General features: G+C 42.4%; 1 protein-coding gene across 1 annotated transcript; it reads left to right on the top strand.

Moving 5' to 3' along the window:
* The first annotated feature begins 256 nt into the window (after positions 1-256).
* On the top strand, positions 257-27,869 carry LOC129861124 (fatty acid desaturase 6-like). Its single transcript, XM_055932276.1, has 6 exons — positions 257-900; positions 10,515-10,681; positions 11,351-11,531; positions 19,818-20,005; positions 20,558-20,737; positions 26,028-27,869. The coding sequence occupies exons 1-6, from the start codon at positions 570-572 to the stop codon at positions 26,175-26,177; spliced, it is 1,197 nt and encodes a 398-aa protein (XP_055788251.1). The 5' UTR covers positions 257-569; the 3' UTR covers positions 26,178-27,869.
* Positions 27,870-27,949: the final 80 nt, after the last annotated feature.

Below are 27,949 nucleotides of genomic sequence, written 5' to 3'. Positions count from 1 at the left end.
CTTTTTTTCTTTCTTTCTTTCTTTCTTTCTTTCTTTCTTTCTTTCTTTCTTTCTTTCTTTCTTTCTTTCTTTCTTATTGAACTTACCCCCTTTCTTTAGTGTGTATCACTCCCCTAGCAACAAGAAATAACTGACACAGTGAGTACTAAGCCGGGGCTGCTAATCCTCTCCTGCCTTAGCCCCCCTTTCCCCGCAATCCTCCTTTCCCCCACTCCTCCTTTCCCAGGACCTCTGCCAAGGTTACAACAGCGATGGGAGAAGGGAGGCGAAACAAGGACAGCAGGGGAGGGACATGCAGTATGCATGAGAGGCTCCGTTGAGGAGAGAGAGACAGATCAGCAGAATTGCTTCTCCAGCTGAGCAACTGGATAAAACTGCCAATAAAACTTTGCACCCTGCCATGCTAACATCAGTCCGGACCCTTTGTGTTCAGGGTACAATGTGCAGGCTGATTTTCTCAGAGTCTGGACGCTGCCTATGAGTCTGTCCGTACAGCCGCTGGACACACCGAGCAGTCGCTTTTACTTTAGTTTGTTGTCGGTCAGGAGGGAAGCACAAAAGGAGCTGATATGCAGAATGTACCAGAGGAGTGGAGGGAAGAACAGAGCATGAGAGGAGGAAGAGACAAAGATGTTAAACCGTGGGAGGGTAGAGAGGCCTTGTTCCAAAGGAACACCGGTAACTCCAAACAGGACATGTCCACAGGGAAAGAGAAGAAAAATGGAGAAATGATGAACGGAGGGGGAAAGGGGACGGAGGGGACGGAGGGGACGGATAAAGAGTCGCTGATGATGGAGCTGACACGTCTGGTTCAGAAGACAGTGAAGGAGAGTAGCTGGTGGGAGCGGAGAGGCATCGACATCACTATCCTGGCCCTCGCCTTTCTCCTGCTACCCCCAGGTAATCTATACACCCGTCTTACACACTTCATACACCCATATCACACACTTCATAAACCCGCCTCACACACTTCATACACCCATATCATACACTTCATAAACCCGCCGCACACACTTCATACACTCATCTCACACACTTCATACACCCATCTCACACACTTCATACACTCATCTCACACACTTCATACACCCATCTCACACACTTCATAAACCCATCTCACACACTTCATACACTCATCTCACACACTTCATACACTCATCTCACACACTTCATACACCCGTCTCACACACTTCATACACCCGTCTCACACACTTCATACACCCGTCTCACACACTTCATACACACGTTTCACACACCTTATAGTCCTTATCAAGGCCAACATATGGTATGCTATTACATGTTTATATATTGTAGGTTTACCACATTCAGTTCATCCTCCCTACATCTACCTACATCTACCTGCACACCACAATACATACACCTGTCTCACACTTTATAGTGGTCCTCTGTAGCTCAGAGGACGCACTGGTTAAACCAGTTTTTCTCACTGGGTATTAGCCTGGTTAAACCAGATTGAACGATGGGATCAATAATGAGAGCAGGATTCAGTCTGATTTAGTCAGGCTAAAGTCTTTATAAAAGGTAAGAATATGTTTGTATAGTTTTACCACATACTGTGTAACATGCAGATTTGTTCTAAATACACAGGACATTATGTTATTAATACATTGTGCCAATATTAGATCTTGAGCACTAACCTGGAACTTGATGTTGAGACAGGGACAGAGCAGAAATAAACATGTTCTAATGTATAAGTAGACCAGTACATGGCCTCAATTAAATACTGATTTCAACAAGGCTGCACACACACCACACACATGCTTGATGTCTGATACTCCCTTGTCCTATCTGGGTCTGTGACCTCTTTCTAGGTCAGTGTGACTGGTATGTCACCAGAGGCTGTGCTTAATTTTACAGCTTGATAACACACCCATCTAGGTTCATTGTTTGATTATCTTTGGAAATCAAAGTCTTTAGATTCTAAATGCTGTTATATTTATGATTAGAAAATTGCTTTACATGCTCTCCAATACCTATTTCAGATTTTTTATTGAACCTTTATTCATCCAGGAAAATACATAGCTCAAAACACAAAGATCAGCCAGTAAAGGGCCACATTTCTGTTTCTGCTATTTACAATGGCACATAGCATTTTAGTAGCACTCTTCTCTGTGCTACTAATTCTCTGTCAACACTGGACAGTCCAATACTGCCCTGGGGGTCTATTACTGTCAACATGGTGTATTACTGACCTTGTGACTCATCGCCTCCCAATGATGCTCTTTGAAATAAGAGGTGGGGAAGGTGCAACATTAGCGCCAGACAGATTTTGCCGTTTTCAGAATAGATTGGCAATATCACCTAACCAAAGATCCCCCGCTCCAAGAGAGGCATAGTCCAGGTGAAGCCCATTGAGGTTGCATGCATTTGTCATGTATTCCAGAGTGCATGCATGACGCTCCTGCAAATACATAGTTGTATCATTTTAGTGTAAGTCACTTTGGAGTCTTCTAGGTCCATTATTTAGATATTGGTCCTAGTTCTTTCTCATGTTGGCATGCCAACTTTGCAGGAGCAACCTATACTGTGATGATAACCTGCACCCCTCCCTCACAACATGTACCCCCTCCCATCCCAACACCTCCCAAGTAGCGATCAAATTACCCTCTTTCATCTGAGCATCTCCTTTCAGTGCTGTAACCCACACCTTGGTACCGCAGTAGGGAGGCGGCCTGGCATGGGCGAGCTCCCAGATAACAGACTGTTTCCTGACTGTGTTCCGGGGAGGGAGGGAAGTCATCCAACACTGTGAACAAAGCCATAAAACCTACCAGCTCTCACAGTCTCACGTCAGTATTAGATGTTCATCCATGTTCCTCAAAGGTCAAATTTCAAATTTGTTCCAAACGTCAAATTTCAAAGTGTTTAAGGTTAAGTTTAGGCATTAACTCCACATTTTTTATGTTAGGGTTGGGTTCTGGCATTAACTACACATTCTTAAGGTTAGACATTAACTCCAAAATGGTTAAGGTAAGTAAAGATTTGGGATAGAAACCTTATATCACTGGATTTGAACTTGCAACCTTTGGAATGATTGGCAGATCGTCCACAACTCCTTAGCGAAACCGAAACCTACTTGAAGATGACAGTGCTCACTGTTGCCCCTAGTGGCCAGTTTCCATGTTCTCCTTATGTCCTCAGACATGGATGGACGTCAAATAGTGATTTATATCACGGGTGACCTGGCTGCATAAAACATCCCCTCCCTAGACCGGCGTGTGTTAACATACAAACACAGGAAGGGGAGTGAGAAAACCACTGTACTAAAACATTATTTATTATTTATTTATTTTTTACCGTTATTTTACCAGGTAAGTTGACTGAGAACACATTCTCATTTGCAGCAACGACCTGGGGAATAGTTACAGGGGAGAGGAGGGGGATGAATGAGCCAATTGTAAAGTGGGGATTATTAGGTGACCATGATGGTTTGAGGGCCAGATTGGGAATTTAGCCAGGACACCGGGGTTAACACCCCTACTCTTACGATAAGTGCCATGGGATCTTTAATGACCTCAGAGAGTCAGGACACCTGTTTAACGTCCCATCCGAAGGACGGCACCCTACACAGGGCAGTGTCCCCAATCACTGCCCTGGGGCATTGGGATATTTTTTAGACCAGAGGAAAGAGTGCCTCCTACTGGCCCTCCAACACCACTTCCAGCAGCATCTGGTCTCCCATCCAGGGCCTGACCAGGACCAACCCTGCTTAGCTTCAGAAGCAAGCCAGTAGTGGTATGCAGGGTGGTATGCTGCTTTTTTTTTACTTTTATTTTTTTTCACCTTTATTTAACCAGGTAGGCTAGTTGAGAACAAGTTCTCATTTACAACTGCGACCTGGCCAAGATAAAGCAAAACAGTGCGACACAAACAACAACACAGAGTTACACATGGAATAAACAAACATGCAGTCAATAATACAATAGAAAGGTCTATATACAGTGTGTGCAAAGGAGTTAGGATAAGGGAGGTAAGGCAATAAATAGGCCATAATGGCGAAATAAACAATTAAACAATGGAGTGATAGATGTGCAGAAGATGAGTGTGCAAGTAAAGATACTGGGATGCAAAGGAGCAAAAAAAATAAAAAAAATAACAGTATGTGGGATGAGGTAGTTGGATGGGCTATTTACAGGTGGGCTATGTACTGGTGCAGTGGTCTGTGAGCTGCTCTGACAGCTGGTGCTTAAAGTTAGAGAGGGAGATATGAGTCTCCAGCTTCAGTGATTTTTGCAGTTCATTCCAATCATTGGCAGCAGAGAACTGAAGGTGGCCAAAGGAGAATTTGGCTTTGGGGGTGACCAGTGAGATATACCTGCTGGAGCGAGTGCTACAGGTGGGTGCTGCTATGGTGACCAGTGAGCTGAGATAAGGCGGTGCTTTACCTAGCAAAGATTTATAGATGACCTGGAGCCAATGGGTTTGGCGACGAATATGAAGTGAGGGCCAGCCAACGAGAGCATACAGGTTGCAGTGGTGGGTGGTGTATGGGGCTTTGGTGACAAAACGGATGGCACTGTGATAGACTACATCAAATTTGCTGAGTAGAGTGTTGGAGGCTATTTTGTAAATGACATCGCCGAAGTCGAGGATCAGTAGGATAGTCAGTTTTACGAGGGTATGTTTTTCAGCATGAGTGAAGGATGCTTTGTTGCGAAATAGGAAGCCGATTCTAGATTTAATTTTGGATTGGAGATGCTTAATGTGAGTCTGGAAGGAGAGTTTACTGGACGGACGGGCAGGTGTGGGCAGCGACCGGTTGAAGAGCATGCATTTAGTTTTACTCACATTGAAGAGCAGTTGGAGGCCACAGAAGGAGAGTTGTATTGCATTGAAGCTCGTCTGGAGATTAGTTAACACAGTGTCCAAAGAAGGGCCAGAAGTATACAAAATGGTGACGTCAGCATAGAGGTGGATCAGAGAATCACTAGCAGCAAGAGCGACATCATTGATGTATACAGAGAAGAGAGTCGGCCCGAGAATTGAACCCTGTGGCACCCTCATAGAGAATGCCAGAGGTCCGGACAACAGGCCCTCCGATTTGACACACTGAACTCTGTCTGAGAAGTAGTTGGTGAACCAGGCGAGGCAGTCATTTGAGAAACCAAGGCTGTTGAGTCTGCCGATAAGAATGTGGTGATAGACAGAGTCGAAAGCCTTGACTAGGTCGATGAATACAGCTTCACAGTATTGTCTCTTGTCGATGGCGGTTATGATATCGTTTAGGACCTTGAGCGGGGCTGAGGTGCACCCATGACCAGCTCTGAAACCAGATTGCATAGCGGAGAAGGTACGGTGGGATTCGAAATGGTCGGTGATCTGTTTGTTAACTTGGCTTTCGAAGACCTTAGAAAGGCAGGGTAGGATAGATATAGGACTGTAGCAGTTTGGGTCTAGAGTGTCTCCCCCTTTAAGAGGAGGATGACCGGGGCAGCTTTCCAATCTTTGGGGATCTCAGACGATACGAAAGAGAGTTTGAACAGGCTAGTAAGAGTAGTAATATGGGGTTGCAACAATTTCAGAGGATAATTTTAGAAAGAGAGGGTCCAGATTGTCTAGCCCAGCTGATTTGTAGGGGTCCAGATTTTGCAGTTCTTTCAGAACATCAGCTATCTGGATTTGGGTGAAGGAGAAATGGGGGAGGCTTGGGCAAGTTTCTGAGGGGGGTGCAGGGCTGTTGACCGGGGTAGGGGTAGCCAGGTGGAAAGCAAGGCCAGCCGTAGAAAAATGCTCAATTATCATGGATTTATCGGTGGTGACAGTGTTTCCTAGCCTCAGTCAGTGGGCAGCTGGGAGGAGGTGTTCTTATTCTCCATGGACTTTACAGTGTCCCAGAACTTTTGGGAGTTTGTGCTACAGGATGCAAATTTCTCTGTGAAAAAGCTAGCCTTTGCTTTCCTAACTACCTGTGTGTATTGCTTCCTAACTTCCCTGAAAAGTTGCAGATGTCAGTCATCTGGCCAAGCAAGGTCCACCACAGGAGAAAGATCAGGAACAACCACATGCTTGACTGCAGAACAGAATGTTCAAGGAACCTGTTCTAGAATGTGTTTCAAATGGCAGGTGTAGAGTAGAGTGGAACATTGTCTATTGTTTGGCAAGACAATGACCATAGGAGTTGGCTAGACCGCACAAACAGATCTGGGACCAGGCTAATGCTAACATATATATGCTTACCATATGTATTCTACAGATCTAAGCTACTCTCCATATTGTGGAATATTTGCATTTAGAATCAAATCAAATGTATTTATATAGCCCTTCTTACATCAGCTGATATCTCAAAGTGCTGTACAGAAACCCAGTCTAAAACCCCAAACAGCAAGCAATGCAGGTTTAGAAGCACGGTGGCTAGGAAAAACTCCCTAGCAAGGCCAAAACCTAGGAAGAAACCTAGAGAGGAACCAGGCTATGAGGGGTGGCCAGTCCTCTTCCGGCTGTGCCGGGTGGAGATTATAACAGAACATGGCCAAGATGTTCAAATGTTCATAAATGACCAGCATGGTCAAATAATAATAATCACAGTAGTTGTCGAGGGTGCAGCAAGTCAGCACCTCAGGAGTAGATGTCAGTTGGCTTTTCATAGCCGATCATTAAGAGTATCTCTACCGCTCCTGCGGTCTCTAGAGAGTTGAAAACAGCAGGTCTGGGACAGGTAGCACGTCCGGTGAACAGGTCAGGGTTCCATAGCCGCAGGCAGAACAGTTGAAACTGGAGCAGCAGCACGGCCAGGTGGACTGGGGACAGCAAGGAGTCATCATGCCAGTGTCATGACGTTGCCTGTTTGGGTATAGCAAGCCCCATCCCCCTCTCCCTGCCACTCCCTGCCTCCCCCTTTCCTCCTACAACTAGGCTGCTGTGGTCAAAGAGAGGTCGTAAATTCCTGAGTAGAAGACCCTGGCCATGCAGTATAGCAGAGGGTACACTTTCATAGAGAACAAAGGGATTTCTTCCACCTCACAGAACTTGAGGTACGAACAGATTTCATGTTCCGGAAAAAGTATAAAAGATTGGTGAAGATTCCAGCTAGGAACTGGTCCGTTTGTCACAACTTGGGAAACTCATGGGAGACTGTGTGGCTACATTACCATACCGCTGTTTATATAATAGCCTCAGATATGAGGTTTACATCTAATTGTTGTATAAGATGAATGAGTGAGTATGATACTGTTTGTATAATTGTGTAATATGATTTTGGACTGTTTAATGAAGAAAAATACAATTCCCTTTTGATTTGAACTAAATCCGAGGACCGCCCCTGAGCCCAGTTAGGGTCAGACATCCTGGGACAGCCCCTTTCTGCAATTACGAATAAAAACCCAACTCTGAGAAATTATCACTAGACCATGTTTTTCTCCATTAGGAGGGGAACGAAGGTTGTGTACCATTGCTGAATCTTTTAACCATACCACGTGGTTAACCTGTTGGGGATGGGGGCGCTGTTTAGACTATTTATGCTAATGTGGCTAATTTTTTAAACGGCTTCCCACAAAATCCTTGATCGTACAATATGCATATTATTATTATTATTGGATAGAAAACAGTCTATAGTTTCTATAGGAGTTGAAATTTTGTCTCTAAGTGGAACAGAGCCCATTCTACAGCAATTTCCCTGACATGGAGTCAGATTTGAGAAATGTTGGCCACTTTTCTGAAGTCAGTTAAAAGGGCACTGTCGTTGCTATGACTATACGGACACTTCTTACGTCTTCCCCTGGATGCCTTTACGTGATGACGATTCCAACGGGGTCGATTGCTCGTTCACAGGCCCTACAAATGAAAAAAACCTTTAGCTAGCAAGTCTTTTCTTGCTGCGTAACGCGCGTGGAAGACACCGACCCTCTCCTGTTCCAAGCGTTAGTTTAGCCTGTTATATTTCTCCGGTCATCTTTTCACTCGTTATAGGAGTTACAAACATCATGAAGTAGTTAATTTAAAGCGTTTTATAGCAATTTATATCCGTTTAGTGCGATTTTGGGACATTTATTTTTGCAACGATGTGAAAAGTTGGGCACGCTTTTCAGTTCATCCCGAACGCAGTTGACATTTCCACATGGCAAGAGGACAGCTTTCCACCAAAAGACGATTTCTCCCAAGAAAGGATCCTTTGCCCAAGATACTGATGGAAGAACAGCTCAAGGTAGGACATTTTTATTATGATAAATCGTGTTTCTGTCGAAACATTTTAGTGGCTTAGGACGCCATGTTTTTTGACGTAGCTTCGCTTGGCGCAAACTGTATTGAAAAGTAAGGATAAATTAAAAAATGTAATAACGCAATTGTATTAAGAATTAAATTGTCTATCAATCCCTGTCCACCCTATATTTTTTAGTCACGTTTATGAGTATTTATGTATAAGAGTAGATCACTGTCTAAGTGGCGCAAGGACAAATTCTGACCAGCTGAGTTACATTTCACATTGTCTAACCATGATTTTGGTGGCTAAATATAAACATTTTCGATCAAACTGTATATGCATGTTGTAATGTGATGTTACAGGAGTGTCATCGGAAGAATTCTGAGAAGGTTAGTGAAAAAATTAATATCTTTTGGCGATGTTGACTTTTATCGCTCACTTTGGCTAGAATCAATGCTGGGCTGCTAATTGCTATGTGCTAAGCTAATATAACGATTTATTGTGTTTTCGCTGTAAGACACTTAGAAAATCTGAAATATTGTCTGTATTCACAGGATCTGTGTCTTTCGATTCGTGTATGCTGTGTATTTTTACGAAATGTTTGATGATTAGTAGTTAGGTAAACACGTTGCTCATTGTAATTATTCTAGTCCATTTGTGATGGTGGGTGCAATTGTAAACTATGAAGTCTACCTGAAATATGCACTTTTTTCTAACAAAACCTATCCCATACCATAAATATGTTATCAGACTGTCATCTAATGAGTTTTTTTGTTGGTTAGGGGCTATAAATATCTTAGTTTAGCCGAATTGGTGATGGCTACTGGTGTTGGTGGACAAATAAAAGATGGTGGATTATGCTAATGTGTTTTTAGGTAATAGATGTACATCTTTACATATTGTGTCTTCCCTGTAAAACATTTTAAAAATCGGAAATGTTGACTGGATTCACAAGATCTGTGTCTTTCATTAGCTGTATTGGACTTTAATGTGTGAAAGTTAAATATTTTAAAAATATATTTTTTTTGAATTTCGCGGCACTGGTTTTTCAGTGGGGGGGGGGGGTGCCGCTAGCGCCACGCTGATCCTAGACAGGTTAAACTCTTAGACTATACCGACAGAATAAGAACAAGTCTTTGATATTGATTACTAGTCTGCAGCTAGGAATTCGGTATCATTGAACTCGAAGAACGACAACCGCCGAAACATCCATTCTATAACGAATGTCACTCTGAACTATCCACAATAACCACAACAGAGAGAGGGAGAGAGCGGACGAAACTCTCCAACAGAAACTAACTTTTCACCAGCGATCAAGACGACACACTGAGCGTAAATATATATATATATTGATTGCAATTGTTCCCGAATGAGTGAGCGTTCATGTGTAAAGGATTAGCATGTCAATTCTTATAATTATGAACTCTGTAGTGACTTCTTGGTCGACCCCCCCAATTCCCTTTTGTCTAACAAGCCGCCATGCCGGTTTAGCCCACTAGGGCATATCCTCCTATCATTTCATGTAACCATTTTAAGGTTGTTTGTTTGTTTATGCATTTCTGTGAATTATTTAGTTAGTAATAAATAAATGATTTAAGACAATTGATGTATGGATGACTCATAGTGAAGACTGGGTTCGTGCAGATAACCAACAATTTACGACGTTTGGAATGAGACTAACGTGAGGTAAAATAAATAAATCATTAATCAGAAGACTATCGATCAGATATGAAAATATCTGAAAGGTTATATTGGGAAATTATAACTTTGTAATCTGAATACTTTCCCTGGTGCCCTAACTTCCTAGTTAATTAGTTACGTTATTATTTAGTTAATCGCGTAATAACTAATTACAGAGAATCTTTGATAAAAACTATAAGTCTTCAATTTAATGATCGTAAAGACACAACACCAGGTAGTCCTGAGGCATGGTCCTAGGGCTCAGGTCCTCCGAGAGAGAGAAAGAAAGAGAGAAAGAGAGAATTAGAGAGAGCATACTTAAATTCACACAGGACACCGGATAAGACAGGAGAAGTACTCCAGATATAACAAACTGACCCTAGCCCCCCGACACATAAACTACTGCAGCATAAATACTGGAGGCTGAGACAGGATGTGTCAGGAGACACTGTGGCCCCATTCTATGATATTTAGAACAACGTGTAAACTTGTTATCCTTTGTTTGACTCCTATTCCCTCGCCTTGCCCTCATCCCTCTCTCCTCATCTCCTTGTCTCCTCAACCCCATCTCCCCCTCTCTCCTCATCCCCATCTCCCCCTATCCTCATCTCCTTGTCTCCTCAACCCCATCTCCCTCTCTCCTTAACGCTATCTCTGCTCTCCCTCTCTCCTCCAGCATTCCTGCTGCTTGGTTCATCCCAGGCCCTGGTGTTTGTCCTGGGCATGGTGCTGATGGGCATGTCCCATGCTGTCATCACCATCAAGGGGACCCATCTGGCAAGTCACGGATCGCTGAGCGAGTCCCCTACCTGGGCCGATGTCTGGGCTGTGTTTTTCATAGAGGTACGAGAGAGAGGGAGAGAGAGAGAGGGGATTGTTAAGGGAGGGAGGGACGGAGAGAGAGTGAACTTCCTGTTAGCCAAAGTGTTACATCAATGAATTCAGCCACAGTGGCTAAATCAAGCTGGATTGTTAATGTCTCTTGAATTTGGGTTACTTTTGTTCATTGACCCTACATTTTATCCTCTCACCAGACATTATATTACAGATGAGGACGGCAGGTAGCCTAGTGTTTAGGAGCGCTGGGCCAGAAACAAAATGGTCGCTGGATTGATTCCCCTTGACAACCATGTGAAAAATCTGTCAATATGCCCTTGAGCTAGGCACTTAACTCTAATTGCCCCTGTAAATCGCTCTGGATAAGAGTGTCTACTAAAATGTAATAACATAACTGCTGGACTTTGTCCTTAATTTGGCCTGTTTTTTCAAGCTAGTCATTCAGCTATCAGTCACTCACGTGTCAAGTATGTATGTTCATGACACGCTTGTCTGGATATCGATCCTCATGTCTGTGTCATTCTCTTCCATAGTGCCCTATGAAAATATAAACATTTTCTAGTGTTGTTTCATCACACATCTTGATCACAAGTCTGTCTGTCTGTCTGTCTGTCTGTCTGTCTGTCTGTCTGTCTGTCTGCCTGTCTGCCTGTCTGCCTGTCTGCCTGTGTACAGGTGTGTGGGTCGTTCACAGCGAGGGCAGGTGTAACAGGCCACATTAAGATGCACCATGCCCACACCAACGTGATCGGCCTGGGTGACTCCAGCACCTGGAAGATACCCTACCTGCCCCGGGGTGTATACCTGTTCATTGCCCCCCTGGCTGTACCTGTTATCACTCCTCTGGTGGCACTAGGTGAGGCACAGCCAGGGTCTGAGTGTATGTTTTTCCAGGTGTCTACCTGTTCACTATCTAAGACATATAATGCTCTGTCTCTGTTATGTTGCTGTTGTTTTGAAACATGAACATGTTGATACAGTGCTTTCAGAAAGTATTCAGACCTCTTGACGTTTTCCAATTTCTTTTCAGGTTACAGCCTTGTTCTAAAATTGATTACATTGTTTTTTTTTATCTCATCAATCTACAAACAATACCCTATAATGACAAATCTACAAACAATACCCTATATGCCTTAGCATACTGTAGATTCTACAAGAGTCTGAAACTTTATTGGAGGGATGCAGCACTATTCTTCCACATAGAAATTCCATAATTTGGTGTTTTGTTGATGGTGTTGGAAAACGCTGTCTCAGGCGCCGCTCCAGAATCTTCCATAAGTAGTGATGTTACGTTTTATACTGGAGTTCCGAGGCCTACATCGAAATCGCTAACGCCTCGATCACACCTACAAGATCATTGTGCAAAATGGTATGCAGCCTTATCTGCATATGTGTGCAACAAAAGCTAAACATTCACCATCTGCTGCCATTTCTGTCAAGCTGTCTACACATACAATTTGTTTGATAAATCCAAAATATGCACCACACAGAACCAGTAGCGGTGTGTGGGTAAAATCACTGGGGAAGCCAAGGCAGAAAAAAACATGTGTTGTGATAATTGCGTTGTTTGCTCTACAACCTGTTAGTTCATATGAATTGCAACCGTAGCATATGCCTAAGGCCCAGACAATAAGAAGACACAGTGGCAGAACACATTTAACTACACATTTGTTTCATCACAAAACCGGAGAGCAACCTCTGTTCGGTGAAGTCCACAAAGCATATTGCATGTAAGAAACAGTTACATGACCTACAGCATGGTCAAGAAAGTTCATGTTTCCAACATTTTCAGACTAATAAACAACCATGGAGAGTTACTGCAAGTTGCAAAGAAAGCAGGATCTGCCTCCACTATTCCAGCACCATTTCAACTTCCACATTCCAAAATCATCAAATTACCTATGCTCTGATACAGCGACAACTAAATGATACCAAAATGATTTAGTCAAATCAACGTAAGCTACAGTAAATATGCTGTCCATGGTTCAGATTTGTGTGTGTGTGCATTTGTGCAAGTAGAAAAAACATTTTGACTCACCCTACTTGTAGAGAAACGCCAATGCCATCCTCCTCTATTTCATGTTGAAAAAACAGACTATGACTTTTATTTTTTGTTGTCCTAGGCTACCTTGCTAAAATGCTTGGTCACTAGCCTAATTTCCTTTCATGGGAAATGTTAGCTAGTTATTAACATTAGCCTTCTACATCTTGCTACATATTGAACTTCCATCCTCTCAGTCCAGGGGCACAATGTATTTTATGGTTGGATCAGAATCGCCATTATAATCATTGGCCAGTACGGAGAATTACAGTTGAAGTCGGAAGTTTACATACACCTTAGCCAAAGACATTTAAACTCAGTTTTTCACAATTCCTGACATTTAATCCCTGTAAAAATTCCCTGTCTTAGGTCAGTTAGGATCACCACTTTATTTTAAGAATGTGAAATGTCAGAATAATAGTAGAGAAAATGATTTCTTTCAGATTTTATTTCTTTCATCACATTCCCAGTGGGTCGGAGGTTTACATACACTCAATTAGTATTTGGTAGCATTGCCTTTACATTGTTTAACTTGGGTGAAATGTTTCTGGTAGCCTTCCACAACCTTCCCACAATAAGTTGGGTGAATTTTGGCCCATTCCTCCTGACAGAGCTGGTGTACCTGAGTCAGGTTGTAACGCTCGTCGTTAGGTGGAAGAGAGGAGGACCAAATTGCAGCGTGGTACATTTCCATATTTATTGGAATACTTAACAAGACGAACAAAACAATAAACAGAAAATGAAACTAACGACGCTACAGGCCTGAACATGTGAACATAGAGACATCGAACGCAACGAACAGGAACAATCACCCACAAACAAACAGTGAGAACAGCCTACCTAAATATGGTTCCTAATCAGAGGAAACGTAAAACACCTGCCCCTGATTGAGAACCATATCAGGCTAGTTGACAACCCTAAACCAAACATAGAAACACATAACATAGAATGCCCACCCAGCTCACATCCTGACCAACTAAACAAGACTAAACAAAGGAAATAAGGTCAGGAACGTGACACAGGTTTGTAGGCCTCCTTGCTCGAACACGCTTTTTCAGTTTGCCCACCAATTTTCTATAGGATTGAGGTCAGGGCTTTGTGATGGCCACTCCAATAACTTGACTTTGTTGTCCTTAAGCCATTTTGCCACAACTTTGGAAGTATGATTGGGGTCATTGTCCATTTGGAAGACCCATTTGCGACCAAGCTCTTCCTGACTGATGTCTTGAGATGTTGCTTCAATATATCCACATAATCTTCCTCCCTCATGATGCCATCTATTTTGTAAAGTGCACCAGTCCCTCCTGCAGCAAAGCACCCCCACAACATGATGCTGCCACCCCCGTGCTTCATGGTTGGGATGGTGTTCTTCGGCTTGCAAGCCTCCCCCTTTTTCCTCCAAACATAACGATGGTCATTATGGCCAAACAGGTCTATTTTTTATTTCATCAGACCAGAGGACATTTCTCCAAAAACGATGATCTTTGTCCCCATGTGCAAACCGTAGTCAGGCTTTTTATGGCGGTTTTGGAGCAGTGGCTTCTTACTGGCTGAGCGGCCTAACAGGTTATGTCGACATAGGACTCCTTTTACTGTGGATATAGATACTTTTGTACCTGTTTCCTCCAGCATCTTCACAAGGTCCTTTGCTGTTGTTCTGGGATTGATTTGCACTTTTCGCACCAAAGTACGTTTATCTCTAGGTAACAGAACACGTCTCCTTCCTGAGCGGTATGACGGCTGCATGGTCCCATGGTGTTTATACTTGCGTACTATTGTTTGTACAGATGAACTTGGTACCTTCAGGCATTTGGAAATTGCTCCCAAGGATGAATCAGACTTGTGGAGGTCTATAATTTTTTTCTGAGGTCTTGGCTGATTTCTTTTGATTTTCACATGACGTCAAGCAAAGAGGCACTGAGTTTGAAGGTAGGCCTTGAAATACATCCACAGGTACACCTCCAATTGACTCAAATGATGTCAATTAGCCTACCAGAAGCTTCCAAAGCCATGACATCATTTTCTGGAATTTTCCAAGCTGTTTAAAGGCACAGTCAACTTAGTATATGTAAACTTCTGACTCACTGGAATTGTGATACAGTGAATTATAAGTGAAATAATTTGTCTGTAAACAATTGTTGGAAAAATGACTTGTGTCATGCACAAAGTAGATGTCCTAACCGACTTGCCAAAACTATAGTTTGTTAACAAGAAATGTGTGGAGTGGTTGAAAAACGAGTTTTATTGACTCCAACCAAAGTGTATGTAAACTTCTGACTTCAAATGTAAGTAAAACCACAAGTCCAAATCCCTACCTCCATCTGTGGTTAATTTAGGATAGGGCCAATTTTAGCTAGCTAGCTACCAGAGGACAACAAAGCAACAAGATGTTTCTATCGATGACATATTTCTCTGAAGCTTCCCTGAAAGCTTCCCTGGAAGTCCTCTGGTAGCTAGCTAGCTCACTCAGTTTAGCTCAATGCAGATTGGCTATTATTTTATTTAAAAAATGTATTTCAAGGGAGGCCAAATGCTCGCTGGCTTTCCTTGCATTCATTACCTATGAGGCAAAAATGTCATACTCTTTATGACCAGACTGCATCAGATAGATGGCCTACACATTCAGAGACAAAGGGGTGCTGTTTTGCTTTCTCCGATGTGATACATTCAGAGATTAAATAAATAATTGTATGCTTTTTTCTTGGTAAAATTTGCAAATTGCAATGCAAATTGTCCGGGGAGCCATTTGATTACCTGTTCAAGAGTCTTATGGCTTGGGGGTAAAAAACTGTTGAGAAGCCTTTTTGTCCTAGACTTGGCACTCCGGTACCATTTGCCATGCGGTAGTAGAGAGAAGAGTCTATGACTGGGGTGGGGTCTTTGACAATTTTTAGGGCCTTCCTCTGACACCGTCTGGTGTAGAGGTCCTGGATGGCAGGCAGCTTAGCCCCAGTGATGTACTGGGCTGTACGCACTACCCTCTGTAGTGCCTTATGGTCGGAGTCCGAGCAATTGCCGCACCAGGCAGTGATGCAACCATTCAGGATGCTCTCAATGTTGCAGCTGTAGAACCTTTTGAGGATCTAAGGATCCATGCCAAATCTTTTTAGTTTCCTGAGGGAGAATAGGCTTTGTCGTTCCCTCTTCATGACTGTCTTGGTGTGTTGGGACCATTCTAGTTTGTTGGTGATGTGGACACCAAGGAACTTGAAGCTCTCAACCTGCTCCATTACAGCCCCGTTGATGAGAATGGGGGCATGCTCGGTCATCCTTTTCCTGAAGTGCACAATCATCTCCTTAGTCTTGGTTATGTTGAGGGATAGGTTGTTATTCTGGCCCAACCCGGCCAGGTCTCTGACCTCCTCCCTATAGGCTGACTCGTCGTTGTCGGTGATCAGGCCTACCACTGTTGTGTCGTCTGCAAACTTAATGATTGTGTTGGAGTCGTGCCTGGCCATGCAGTCGTGGGTGAACAGGGAGTACAGGAGGGGACTGAGCATATCATCCAGAAGGCGAGGTCAGTACAGGTACATCAAAGCTGGGACCGAGAGACTGAAAAACAGCTTCTATCTCAAGGCCATCAGACTGTTAACAGCTATCACTAACATTGAGTGGCTTCTGCCAACATACTGACTCAAATCTCTAACCACTTTAATAATAAAAAATTGGATTTAATAAATGTATCACTAGTCACTTTAAACAATGCCACTTTATATAATGTTTCCATACCCTACATTACTCATCTCATATGTATATACTGTACTCTATACCATCTACTGCATCTTGCCTATGCCGTCCGGCCATCGCTCATCCATATATTTATATGTACATATTCTTATTCATTCCTTTACACTTGTGTGTATAAGGTAGTTGTTGTGAAATTGTTAGATTACTTGTTAGATATTATTGCATGGTCGGAACAAGAAGCACAAGCATTTCACTACACTCGCATTAACATCTGCTAACCATGTGAATGTGACCAATAAAATTTGATTTGATTTGAGCTTTGAGGGTACTATGGTGTTGAACGCTGAGCTGTAGTCAATGAATAGCATTCTCACATAGGTGTTTATTTTGTCCAGGTGGGAAAAGGCAGTGTGGAGTGCAATTGCAGATTGCATCATCTGTGGATCTGTTTGGGCGGTATGCAAATTGGAGTGGGTCTAGGGTTTCTGGAATAATGGTGTTGATGTGAGCCATTACCAGCCTTTCAAAGCACTTCATGGCTACAGATGTGAGTGCTACGGGTTTGTATTCATTTAGACAGGTTGCCTTCGTGTTCTTGGGCACAGGGACTATGGTGGTCTGCTTGAAACATGTTGGTATTACAGACTCAATCAGGGACATGTTGAAAATGTCAGTGAAGACACCTGCCAGTTAGTCAGCACATGCCCAGAGCACATGCCCTGGTAATCCGTCTGGCCCCGCAGCCTTGTGAATGTTGACCTGTTTAAAGGTCTTACTCACTTCGGCTACGGAGAGCGTGATCACACAGTCGTCCGGAACAGCTGATACTCTCATGAATGCCTCAGTTTTGCTTGCCTCGAAGTGAGCATAGAAGTGATTTAGCTCGTCTGGTAGGCTCGTGTCACTGGGCAGCTCGCGGCTGTGCTTCCCTTTGTAGTCTGTGATAGTTTGCAAGCCCTGCCACATAAGACGAGCGTCGGAGCCGGTGTAGTACGATTCAATCTTAGCCCTGAATTGACCCTTTGCCTGTTTGATGGTTCGTCGCAGGGCATAGCAGGATATTTTATAAGCTTCCGGGTTAGAATCCCGCACCTTGAAAGCGGCAGCTCTACCCTTTAGCTCAGTGCGAATGTTGCCTTTAATCCATGGCTTCTGGTTCGGGTATGTCAATGTGGGGACGACGTCCTCGATGCACTTATTGATAAAGCCGGTGACTGATGTGGTGTACTCCTCAGTGTCATCGGAAGAATCCCGGAACATGTTCCAGTCTGTGATAGCAAAACAGTCCTGTAGTTTAGCATCTGCTTCATCTGACCATTTTTTTTATAGTCACTGGTGCTTCCTGCTTTAATGTTTGTTTGTAAGCAGGAATCAGGAGGATAGAATTGTGGTCGGATTTATTAAATGGAGGGCGAGGGAGAGCTTTGTACGGGTCTCTGTGTGGAGTACAGGTGATCTAGAATTTTTTTTCTTCTGGTTGCACATTTAACATGTTGATGGAAATTAGGTAGAACTGATTTAAGTTTCCCTGTATTAAAGTCTCCGGCCACTAGGAGCGCCGCCTCTGGCTGAGTGGTTTCCTGTTTGCTTAAATCAGTTCTACCTAATTTCCATCAACATGTTAAATGTGCAACCAGAAGGAAAAACATTCTAGATCACCTGTACTCCACACAGAGACCCGTACAAAGCTCTCCCTCGCCCTTCATTTCCTTATACAGCTGACTAACTGCGGTCTTAGGGCCAGCATCCGTCTGTGGTGGTAAATAAACAGCCACTAAAAGTATAGCTGAACACTCTCTAGGCAAGTAGTGTGGTCTGCAATTTATCACAAGATACTCTACCTCAGGCAAGCAAAATCTAGAGACTTCCTTAGATTTCGTGCACCAGCTGTTGTTTACAAATATGCACAGACCGCCCCCCCTCGTCTTACCGGAGTGTGCTGTTCTATCTTGCCGGTGTAGGGTATATCCCGCTAGCTGAATATCCATGTCATCATTCAGCCACTATTCTGTGAAACATAAGATATTACAGTTTGATGTCCCGTTGGTTGGATATTCGTGATCGTACCTTGTCTAATTTATTGTCCAATGATTGCACGTTGGCGAGTAATATTGACGGTAACAGCAGCTTTCCCATTCACCTTCTGCGGGTCCTGATGAGGCTTCCCGCTCTGTGTCCTCTGTATCCGTGTCTCTTGCAAATAACTGGGATGTTGGCCTTGTCGGGTGTTCGGAGAATGTCCTGCTTGTTGAAGAAAAAATCTTAGTCTAATCCGAGGTGAGTGATTGCTGTCCTGTATCCAGAAGCTCTTTTTTTGCCGTAAGATATGGTTGATGAAACATTATGTACAAAATAAGTTACAAATAAGGCAAAAAACTCCCACATTTGGTTGGGCGCCCGTAAAACTGCTGCCATTTCTTTTGGCGCCATTTTAGAAGAGACCTCTTCTACTTTTATTTATGAGAGGTATTGACATGTTGAATGCACCGAGCTGTCTGTCTGAACTACTGGCACACAGCTTGGACACCCATGCAAACCCCACAAGACATGCCACAAGAGGTCTCTTCGCAGTCCCCAAGTCCAGAACAGACTATGGGAGGCACACAGTACTGCATAGAGCCATGACTACATGGAGCTCTATTCCACATCAAGTAACTGACGCAAGCAGTAAAATTAGATTTAAAAAACACCTTATGGAACAGCGGGGACTGTGAAGCAACACAAACATTGGCACAGACACACACGCCCGCACGCACGCACGCACGCACACACGCACGCACACACACACACACACACACACACACACACACACACACACACACACTGTAGATATGTGGTGGAGGAGGGGCCTGAGGGCACACAGTGTGTTGTGAAATCTGTGAATGTATTGTAATGTTTTAAAAATTGTAGAAACTTAATTTTGCTTGACCCCAGGTAGAGTAGCTGCTGCTTTGGCAGTAGCTAATGGGGATCCATAATAAATACAAAATACAAATACAAAAATCTACACTGATTGAAGTGTATTTAACAGGTGACATTAATAAGGGATCATATATTTCACCTGGTCAGTCTATGGCATGGAAAGAGCAGGTGTTCTTAATGTTTTGTACACAGTGTATATGCAACCCTTTTTTTCATGTTGTACCAAGTAGATTTTTTTTCACTTCGGAATTACCTATCCCAAATGTCTTCAATTGGATTACAAACAATTAAATACATGGAATGGCATCAAACATTTGGAGACCATGGGTTTAATGTATTTGATACCATTCCACAATACCGCTCCAGTCTTTACCACAAGCTCGACCTCCCCAATTAAGGTGCCACCAACCTCCTGTGGTGTGTTGTTACTGACTGTGTCTGTCCCCGACAGTGACTGTATCTAACTGAGTTGTCTGTGTCCCTCTGTTATAGGTCAGCTGAAAGAGCACTCAATGGGCCAGGCCCTGAGGACAGTCCTGATGGTGTTCCTGGGGTTATATGCTCAGTACTGGCTGTTGATCCATGTCTCTGGGTTCCAGTGTCTTTACAGCACCCTCCTCTGTATGCTGCTCTGCAGGGCTATGTTCTCCCTGCCCTACATACACGTTAACATCTTCCAAGTGAGAAAGCATGTGCACACATTGATTTAGGCAAGCACACACACGCACCCTCAGCAAAGTATATAATCAATGGGTAACTGATGTTTTGGCTAGTATTAGTTGACTAGTAGGGAGCACCAGTTATGAAGGAAAAAACATCTCCTCCAATATGTTGTTTCTCCATTTGTGTTACTATTGATGGCAGCAGTCTTGTCTCCATCCTCCCCGGTACTCCCACTGTGGGTGCCTGCTTGTATTTTGTCCTATTTCACATATGTACAAGTGTGTATTAATGCACATGTGAATTTGACCCTGTACTGTTAAGACCCTTGTAGAGGCATTTAACTGAATGGTGGGTCCATAGAGATAGAATAACATCTGTCTTTGGGTAGACCTCCCGCAAACAGATTATGCCAGACTCTGCATCTTCTACTACATTGCAAATGTGTCCAGGGCAGCAAAATCATGCCCGACAGTTTCTCTCTGGGTATCTTTCCGTTCATTGAATCAGTGGGTGCTCACACACACACCCACACACCTTTCCATTAAACCGTTCTCTCCTGTTCTGTACAGCACATCGGCCTGCCTATGTTCTCCCCGACCTGTCGGCCCAAGAGGATTTACCAGATGACCCACGGGGTTCTGAACCTTCCTCGGAACCCCCTGCTGGACTGGATCTTCGGACACTCCCTCATCAACTGTCACGTGGAACACCACCTGTTCCCCTTCCTCTCCGACAGCATGTGTCTCAAGGTACAATGCAGACAACGTGCACCTCAATACAATACAACATGTATCTCAAGGTACAATGCAGACAATGTGTATCTCAACATACAACGTGTCTTAAGGTACAATACAGACAACCAGGGTTGGGGTTAATTCCAATTATATTTCTAATTCCAAATTTAATTCTAGAATTCAAGCAGGAAGTGGAACATTTTATTGTAATTTAATTGAAATTGCAGCAATCTACATTTTTTTTTTATTGGAATTTAATTAGAATTTAGACTGTCTTAATTTGATTTAAAATTGTACATTTGAATTGAACAAGAACCGTCCTTGGAATTGGAATTTAGACTGTCTTCATTTGATTGAAATTGTACATTTGAATTGAACAAGAACCATCCTTGGAATGGAAATGGAATTTAGACTGTCTGAATATTTATTGAATTGGAATTGAAGAAGAAACCATCCTTGGAATGGAATTGAAATTGAATTGGAATTTAGACTGAATTTTTTGGGAAAATAAAAACATGGAATGGAATGGAATTTTATTTTAGAATTTTAAAACTGGAATTGTGTTGTAATTGTTCAAATTCCAGTTACTGGAGGTGATGCATTTAGCATTAAAATTGAATGCAAATTTTGTTTTCAATCGATCAAGTAATTATAATTGGATACGCACATTACTAATATATACATAATATCTATATAATTATATACAATTTCTTTATGTTTACCAATGAGGAGTTGACATGCAAAAAAATTCTGGTTAGGTTATTTTGATCCATTTAAAGAGATAGTTCACCCTAATAACATATTGGTTTCCTTACACTTAAGTAGTCTATGAACTATTACATTGTAATTTTGTAATTTGGGTGAGCTTAAAGGTGAATAATGGAACATTTCAAAAATGTGGAGAAGGGAGCAATTGCGGCCTGCAATTTGGGGCATTCCTGCATGTAGAACCCCACTTTATACTTCCATTGGTCAGTATGGAAGCTAGGACAGGCGGGAGGGGCGCTCCAGTACAGTAGGTGACGTTAATGTATAATATTGTGGATGCCAGCCACCGATAGCTAGCGGTAGCTAGCCGCCGATAGACAATGGTAGCTAGCTAACCGTACATCGGTAGACAGTGTCCTTCGTCCCTGCCTGTCGGGCACTGTTTATGCAGGAACCAATGGGATGCTTGAGGGGGGGGTTGTTCATGAAGGACCCAATGGGATGCGAGAGGGGGGGGCGTTCTTGCAGATGAAGGAAGGCCCACATGCAGGAACGCCCCGAATTGCGGGCTGCAGATGCACACTATTGAAAATGTGTCTGTGTTCCTAAACTTCTCTGACTCATTGTTGGACTGTCTGTCAAAGTGCGCACCTCTCTCACAGGGAGAGTGAGGTAGAGCGAGAGTGAGCGCTACGTCACAGGGTTATACGATCCCCCACTCACTGCAGTGCTAGATAGAACTTTGTGGAATAACACAAATATATGACATAAATATAAACGTTCTGTCACAGCGGAAATACTATACTGAACAAAAAAACATAAATGCAACATGCAAAGATTTTCTAAGATTTTACTGAGTTACAGTTCATAAGGAAATCAGCCAATTGAAATTAATTAATTAGGCCTTAGTCTATGGATTTCACATGGCTGGGAATACAGATATGCATCTGTTGGTCACAGATACCTTAAAAAAAGTAGGGACCTGGATCAGAAAAAAACAGTCAGTATCTGGTGTGACCAGCATTTGCCTCATGCAGTGCGACACATCTCCTTCACATACAGTTTATCAGGGTGTTGGTTGTGGCCTGTGGAATGTTGTCCCACTCCTCTTCAATGGCTGTAAGAAGTTGCTGGATATTGGTGGGAACTGGAACACGCTGTCAAACATGTCAATCCAGAGCATCCCAAACAAGCTCAATGGGTGACATGTCTGGTGAGTATGCAGGGCATGCTCACCAGACATGTCAGCTTCCAGGATTTGTGTACAGATCCTTGCGACATGGTGCCGTGCATTTTCATGCTTAAACATGAGGGGGTGGCAGCGGATGAATGGTATGACAATGGGCCTCAGGATCTCGTCACGTTATTTCTGTGCATTTAAGTTTCCATAGATAAAATTCAATTGTGTTTGTTGTCTGTAACTTATGCCTGGCCATACCATAACCCCACCGCCACAATGGGGCACTCTGTTCACAACAGTGACATCAGCAAACCACTTGCCCACATTCCTGCAGTCAGCATGCCAATTGCACTCTCCCTCAAAACTTGAGACATCTGTGGCATTGTGTTGTGTGACAAAACTGCACATTTTAGAGTGGCCTTTTATTGTCCCCAGCACAAGATGCACCTGTGTAATGATCATGCTGTTTAATCATCTTCTTGATATGCCGCACCTGTCAGGTGGATGGATCGATTATCTTGACAAATGAAATGCTCACTAACAGGGATGTAAACAAATTTTTAGAGAAATAAGCATTTTGTACGTATGGAAAATGTCGGGGATCTTTTATTTCAGCATATGAAACATGGGACTAACACTTTGCATGTTGCATTTATATTTTTGTTTTAAATAAATTCCGGAAGTCCAATCGATTGTGAGATATGGCATATACATTTTATATGAAACATTTGGGTCGCGGGTTCACAATTGTACCTTCTATGAAACCTCTGCCAAGCAAGGAGGAAAGGAGCTAACCTAATCCCGCCTGCCACTGCAACCCCATTGGACATAATTTCACCTGCCAATCAACATTGTCCATCTTCCCTCTGACTGTATTCTCGTTGCATCGTGGGATCAGATAATTATGGCAAAATATATCTACTAAAATGAGAGTGAAAGACGAGTGTGTGTGCAACATAACGTCCACTTCATAGGATAACACAGTATATGGGCCAAAAGTCTATTTTATGTAACAAATGTTTCATTAGATTGGAACTTTACTACAGTAGCCAGCTGACAGCGACATAGCCGCGTTAAGTAGTTTGGGGTGGGGGTGCTGGAAAATGTTTTTTCCCCCGTTGCAGACGGCTATATAGGTCTACTAATATTGGACTATTAAAGGCCCAGTGCACTACTTTTGTGAAAAAATATATATTATTAAAAATATACATATTTCTTTTTCAGGGGGTGCTGCACAGTGGCAATTTTGGCATGTAAATCTTGGTGGGGCAAACTCATTTATTTTTATTTTGATGCATGCCAGCAAAGCCCCTACACAACACAACACGAAAAAATACATGAATTGGACTTTAACGGTGACAAACGGTGCCCGCAAACTGTTAGGGCCTACATAAAGCTATCCCAACAGCAGAGTCCCAACACCTTACCACTCTTACACCTGGCTATCAGCAGAGCCTTGTCTGGCAGCGAAACAGTTCATTCATCCTCATTTACTGCCTTAAAAAAACACAGATGATATGGTTGACTTGCTTAAACAAATGTGGTTTCTACTGACAATTGAGATGTACAAACTATGGCATAAGTAGACGACGAGCGGATAAGAGGCAATCCGTAATTTCGATTAAGACATTATTAATGAGCGAGCTAGGACAGACATTATTCCGTGACTTTTAGATTACTTTCACCTTAATAAGAGGCATTAGATGAAGACAAAAATTTATGTTACCAATTGAATGACATCTATTGCAGGATAAATAAATGTTTACAAAGCTGGTAATATATGGATGTTATATTTTACTTTATGGGTTGGTTATGTAGGCTTCTTCTAACCAATCGGTTTCTACTGATATAATAATACGATTAAATGATATCTTTACATTAAAAACCAAAGTCTATCAGAATTCCAATCATTCCAATAAATATTATACTCATTGATCTTCAAGAGTAGAACTTGGACATATGGAAGTATAGGTTAGCCTAATTGTTTTACCTGAGCATGGCCTAAGGGCTTATTAGCCAGCCCTACTCTGATGTTTATGATTTTGTTGTCATGGAGGCCTGATTGGGCTCATTGATTTAGGTTGAAAAATAAATGCTGCGCTCATGGAATGGCATGATTTGAGTACTACTGAAAAGTGCTATTTACATATGAAAAATGAATGCCATACGCTGCATTTGCTATAGGCCTATTGTTTACCTTTTTGTTGGTGACACTTTGATATCTTGATAATATGCGGCTGTTTAAAGGGCAAATCCACAGATGAAACAACAACCAAATGGTCACAATGACTCTGTTTTGGTAAAAAGCTGAGGGAGGGGCCTGGAGAAATGTAACCACTCTGGATCCAAGGACTGAACATCCGCGATATCAAAAGTACTCAATTAGTACTTGGTAGCATTATCTTTAAATCGTTTCACTTGGGTCAAACATAAAAATGTTTGACCCAAGTTAACAAATTAAAGGCAATGCTATCAAATACTATTAAGTGTATGTAAACTTCTGACCCACTGGGAATGTGATGAAAGAAATACAATCTGAAATAAATCATTCTCTCTACTATTATTCTGACATTTCACATTCTTAAAATAAAGTAGTGATCCTAACTGACCTAAGACAGGGATTTTTTACTTGGATTAAATGTCAGGATTTGTGAAAAACTGAGTTTAAATGTATTTGGCTAAGTTGTATGTAAACTTCTGACTTCAACTGGATGTACGTGTAACTGATAGATCCACACACACTCTCTCACACACACACGCACTACATGTAAATGTAAGTAAAATGTAAAGTTTCTTTGTCTATATTGTCTTTATCGTTATGTATCGGACCCCAGTAAGACTAGCTGTCGCAATTAGCGTCGGCTAATGGGGATCCTAATAAATCAAATCCATGATCACGTCACCAGAATAAGACCTTTGATATTTATTGGAATGGAGCATCAAGCACGTCACTTTGCACTTTCACCACCCTGTGAAGTTCATCATAACTTATTTAATCTGTAGCCTAATAAACTGTATGCTTTCCCTATGAGTTGTAGTGTGAGGACCACACAACATGTCATTGCGTGACTCCAAGTTTACTTCAATATTATGGTTATTACATCAATATTTGAGCATAAAAGCATTTCCACTGACATTTCTCGCACAATTCATTTTACCGAAACAAAAAGATCCCACCTTGTCTAAAGTATTTTGTTTTGTCAACATTCGTAAAGTTTATCTGGCATATACTTTACTTGCATTAAAAGGTTGGATGGAAACCTGGTTACAGAAGCTTCTTTCAAGAAAATTACATTCACTTTCACCTCTAAATTATGTGGATCTTTGTGAGAACTGTTGATGTAGAAAATGGCTTTATAAAATAAATGTTGTTGATTAATATGAACCCTTTTCCTTTCCTACCTCCTCTCCTCTCAGGTAAAGCCCATCGTGTCCCAGTATCTGAAGGAGAAGGAGCTCCCATACCAGGAGGATAGCTACCTCTCCCGTCTGCAGCTCTTCTTTCACAAGTACCAGGAGCTCATGGTTTTCGCCCCACCCATCACAGAGCTGGTGGGGGTGCAGTAATGGAGCAGAGAGGTGGAGGATGAGGCAGAGGACAGGAAACAGGGAATATACCATCTACTAACCCATGCTGCTGTGTGTAGTCACTGAATTAAGAGACTGCTACCACTGTCCTACTGTATCTAGGAGGATCATTCTTTAAGTGCACAAACTCCAACTAACTGACATTAACATAGAAATATACAGTGGGGAGAACAAGTATTTGATACACTGCCGATTTTGCAGGTTTTCCTACTTACAAAGCATGTAGAGGTCTGTAATTTTTATCATAGGTACACTTCAACTGTGAGAGACGGAATCTAAAACAAAAATAAATGCAATTTTATTACTTAAAAATCATACAATGTGATTTTCTGGATTTTTGTTTTAGATTCAACCCACTGGGCACATACCGGTTGAATCAATGTTGTTTACACGTAATTTTAATGAAATTCTGTTGAACCAAAGTGGAATAGACTAATTGATGTCTGTGCCCGTTGGGAACAATAATAAGGCACTTTATGGGATACATACACTACCATTCAAAAGTTTGGGGTTACTTAGAAATGTTCTTGTTTTTGAAAGAAAAGCACATTTATGTCCATTAAAATAACATCAAATTGATCAGAAATACAGTGTAGACATTGTTAATGTTGTAAATGACTATTGAAGCTGGAAATGGCAGATTTTTTTTATGGAATATCTACGTAGGCATACAGAGGCCCATTATCAGGAACCATCAGTCCTGTGTTCCAATGGCACGTTGTGTTAGCTAATCCAATTTGTGGGTTTTATTACAGGCTCAAAATGGCCAGAAACAAAGACCTTCCTTCTGAAACTCGTCAGTCTATTCTTGTTCTGAGAAATGAAGGCTATTCCATGCGAGGAATTGCCAAGAAACTGAAGATCTCGTACAATGTGTGTACTACTCCCTTCCCAGAACAGCACAAACTGTCTCTAACCAGAATAAAAAGAGGTGTGGGAGGCCCTGGTGCACAACTAAGCAAGAGGACAAGTACATTAGAGTGTCTAGTTTGAGAAACAGAAGCCTCACAAGTCCTCAACTGGCAGCTTCATTAATATTACCCGCAAAGCACCAGTCTCAACGCACAGAGCGACTTACAGTAGTGAGTGCATACAGTTTCATACTGGTGCCCCGTGGGAATTGAACCCGTTGCAAGCGCCATGCTCTACCAACTCTACCTTCACGGGACCAGCTCTTCATACTATAATACAGGCCAGTTCATGATCTAACATAGCAATAAAACATAACATAAACTAGGTTTACCACCAGATGTGTGTTTCCGTCAAACAGACTAGTTGCGGATAAAAAAGTATGTGCGTGATTACATAGTGCACATGAAAATTACTTTTGTGGTTAAGTTCCCATGTACCAAATAAAAAACACAAGTCAAATGAGTTTCCATCGCAATTTCAACTCTACCGATGGAGTCCTCCCGGGTGGCGCAGTGGTCTAGGGCACTGCATCACAGTGCTAGCTGCGCAACCAGAGTCTCTGGGTTCGCGCCCAGGCTCTGTCGCAGCCGGCCGCAACTGGGAGGTCTGTGGGGCGATGCACAATTGGCATAGCGTAGTCTGAGTTCGGGAGGGTTTGGCTGGTAGGGATATCCTTGTCTCAGTATGTAATAAATTGTATGCACTGTATTGTTTGCACTAATTAGATTCTATATGAAATAAATCATGTGATAATGTCCATTCAAGTGTGCCATGTTTACTTTTAAAGAAATTACATGGCAAAACAAGATCTAGCCTACCAGCTGAGACATTGTAGTTGC

This window comes from Salvelinus fontinalis, chromosome 1 (genome assembly GCF_029448725.1).
Source record: "Salvelinus fontinalis isolate EN_2023a chromosome 1, ASM2944872v1, whole genome shotgun sequence".
Classification (NCBI taxonomy): Eukaryota; Metazoa; Chordata; class Actinopteri; order Salmoniformes; family Salmonidae; genus Salvelinus; species Salvelinus fontinalis.
The sequence above is the reverse complement of the archived record's forward strand: the minus strand, read 5'-3'. Positions and strand labels throughout refer to the sequence as shown.

Excerpts from the sequence above, each read along its gene's own strand:
- LOC129861124 (XM_055932276.1), top strand. The coding sequence starts at position 570 with ATGCAGAATGTACCAGAGGAGTGGAGGGAAGAACAGAGCATGAGAGGA. Across the intron at positions 10,682-11,350 it reads GGGCTGTGTTTTTCATAGAG|GTGTGTGGGTCGTTCACAGC; the intron begins GTACGAGAGAGA and ends GCCTGTGTACAG. Across the intron at positions 11,532-19,817 it reads CACTCCTCTGGTGGCACTAG|GTCAGCTGAAAGAGCACTCA; the intron begins GTGAGGCACAGC and ends CCTCTGTTATAG.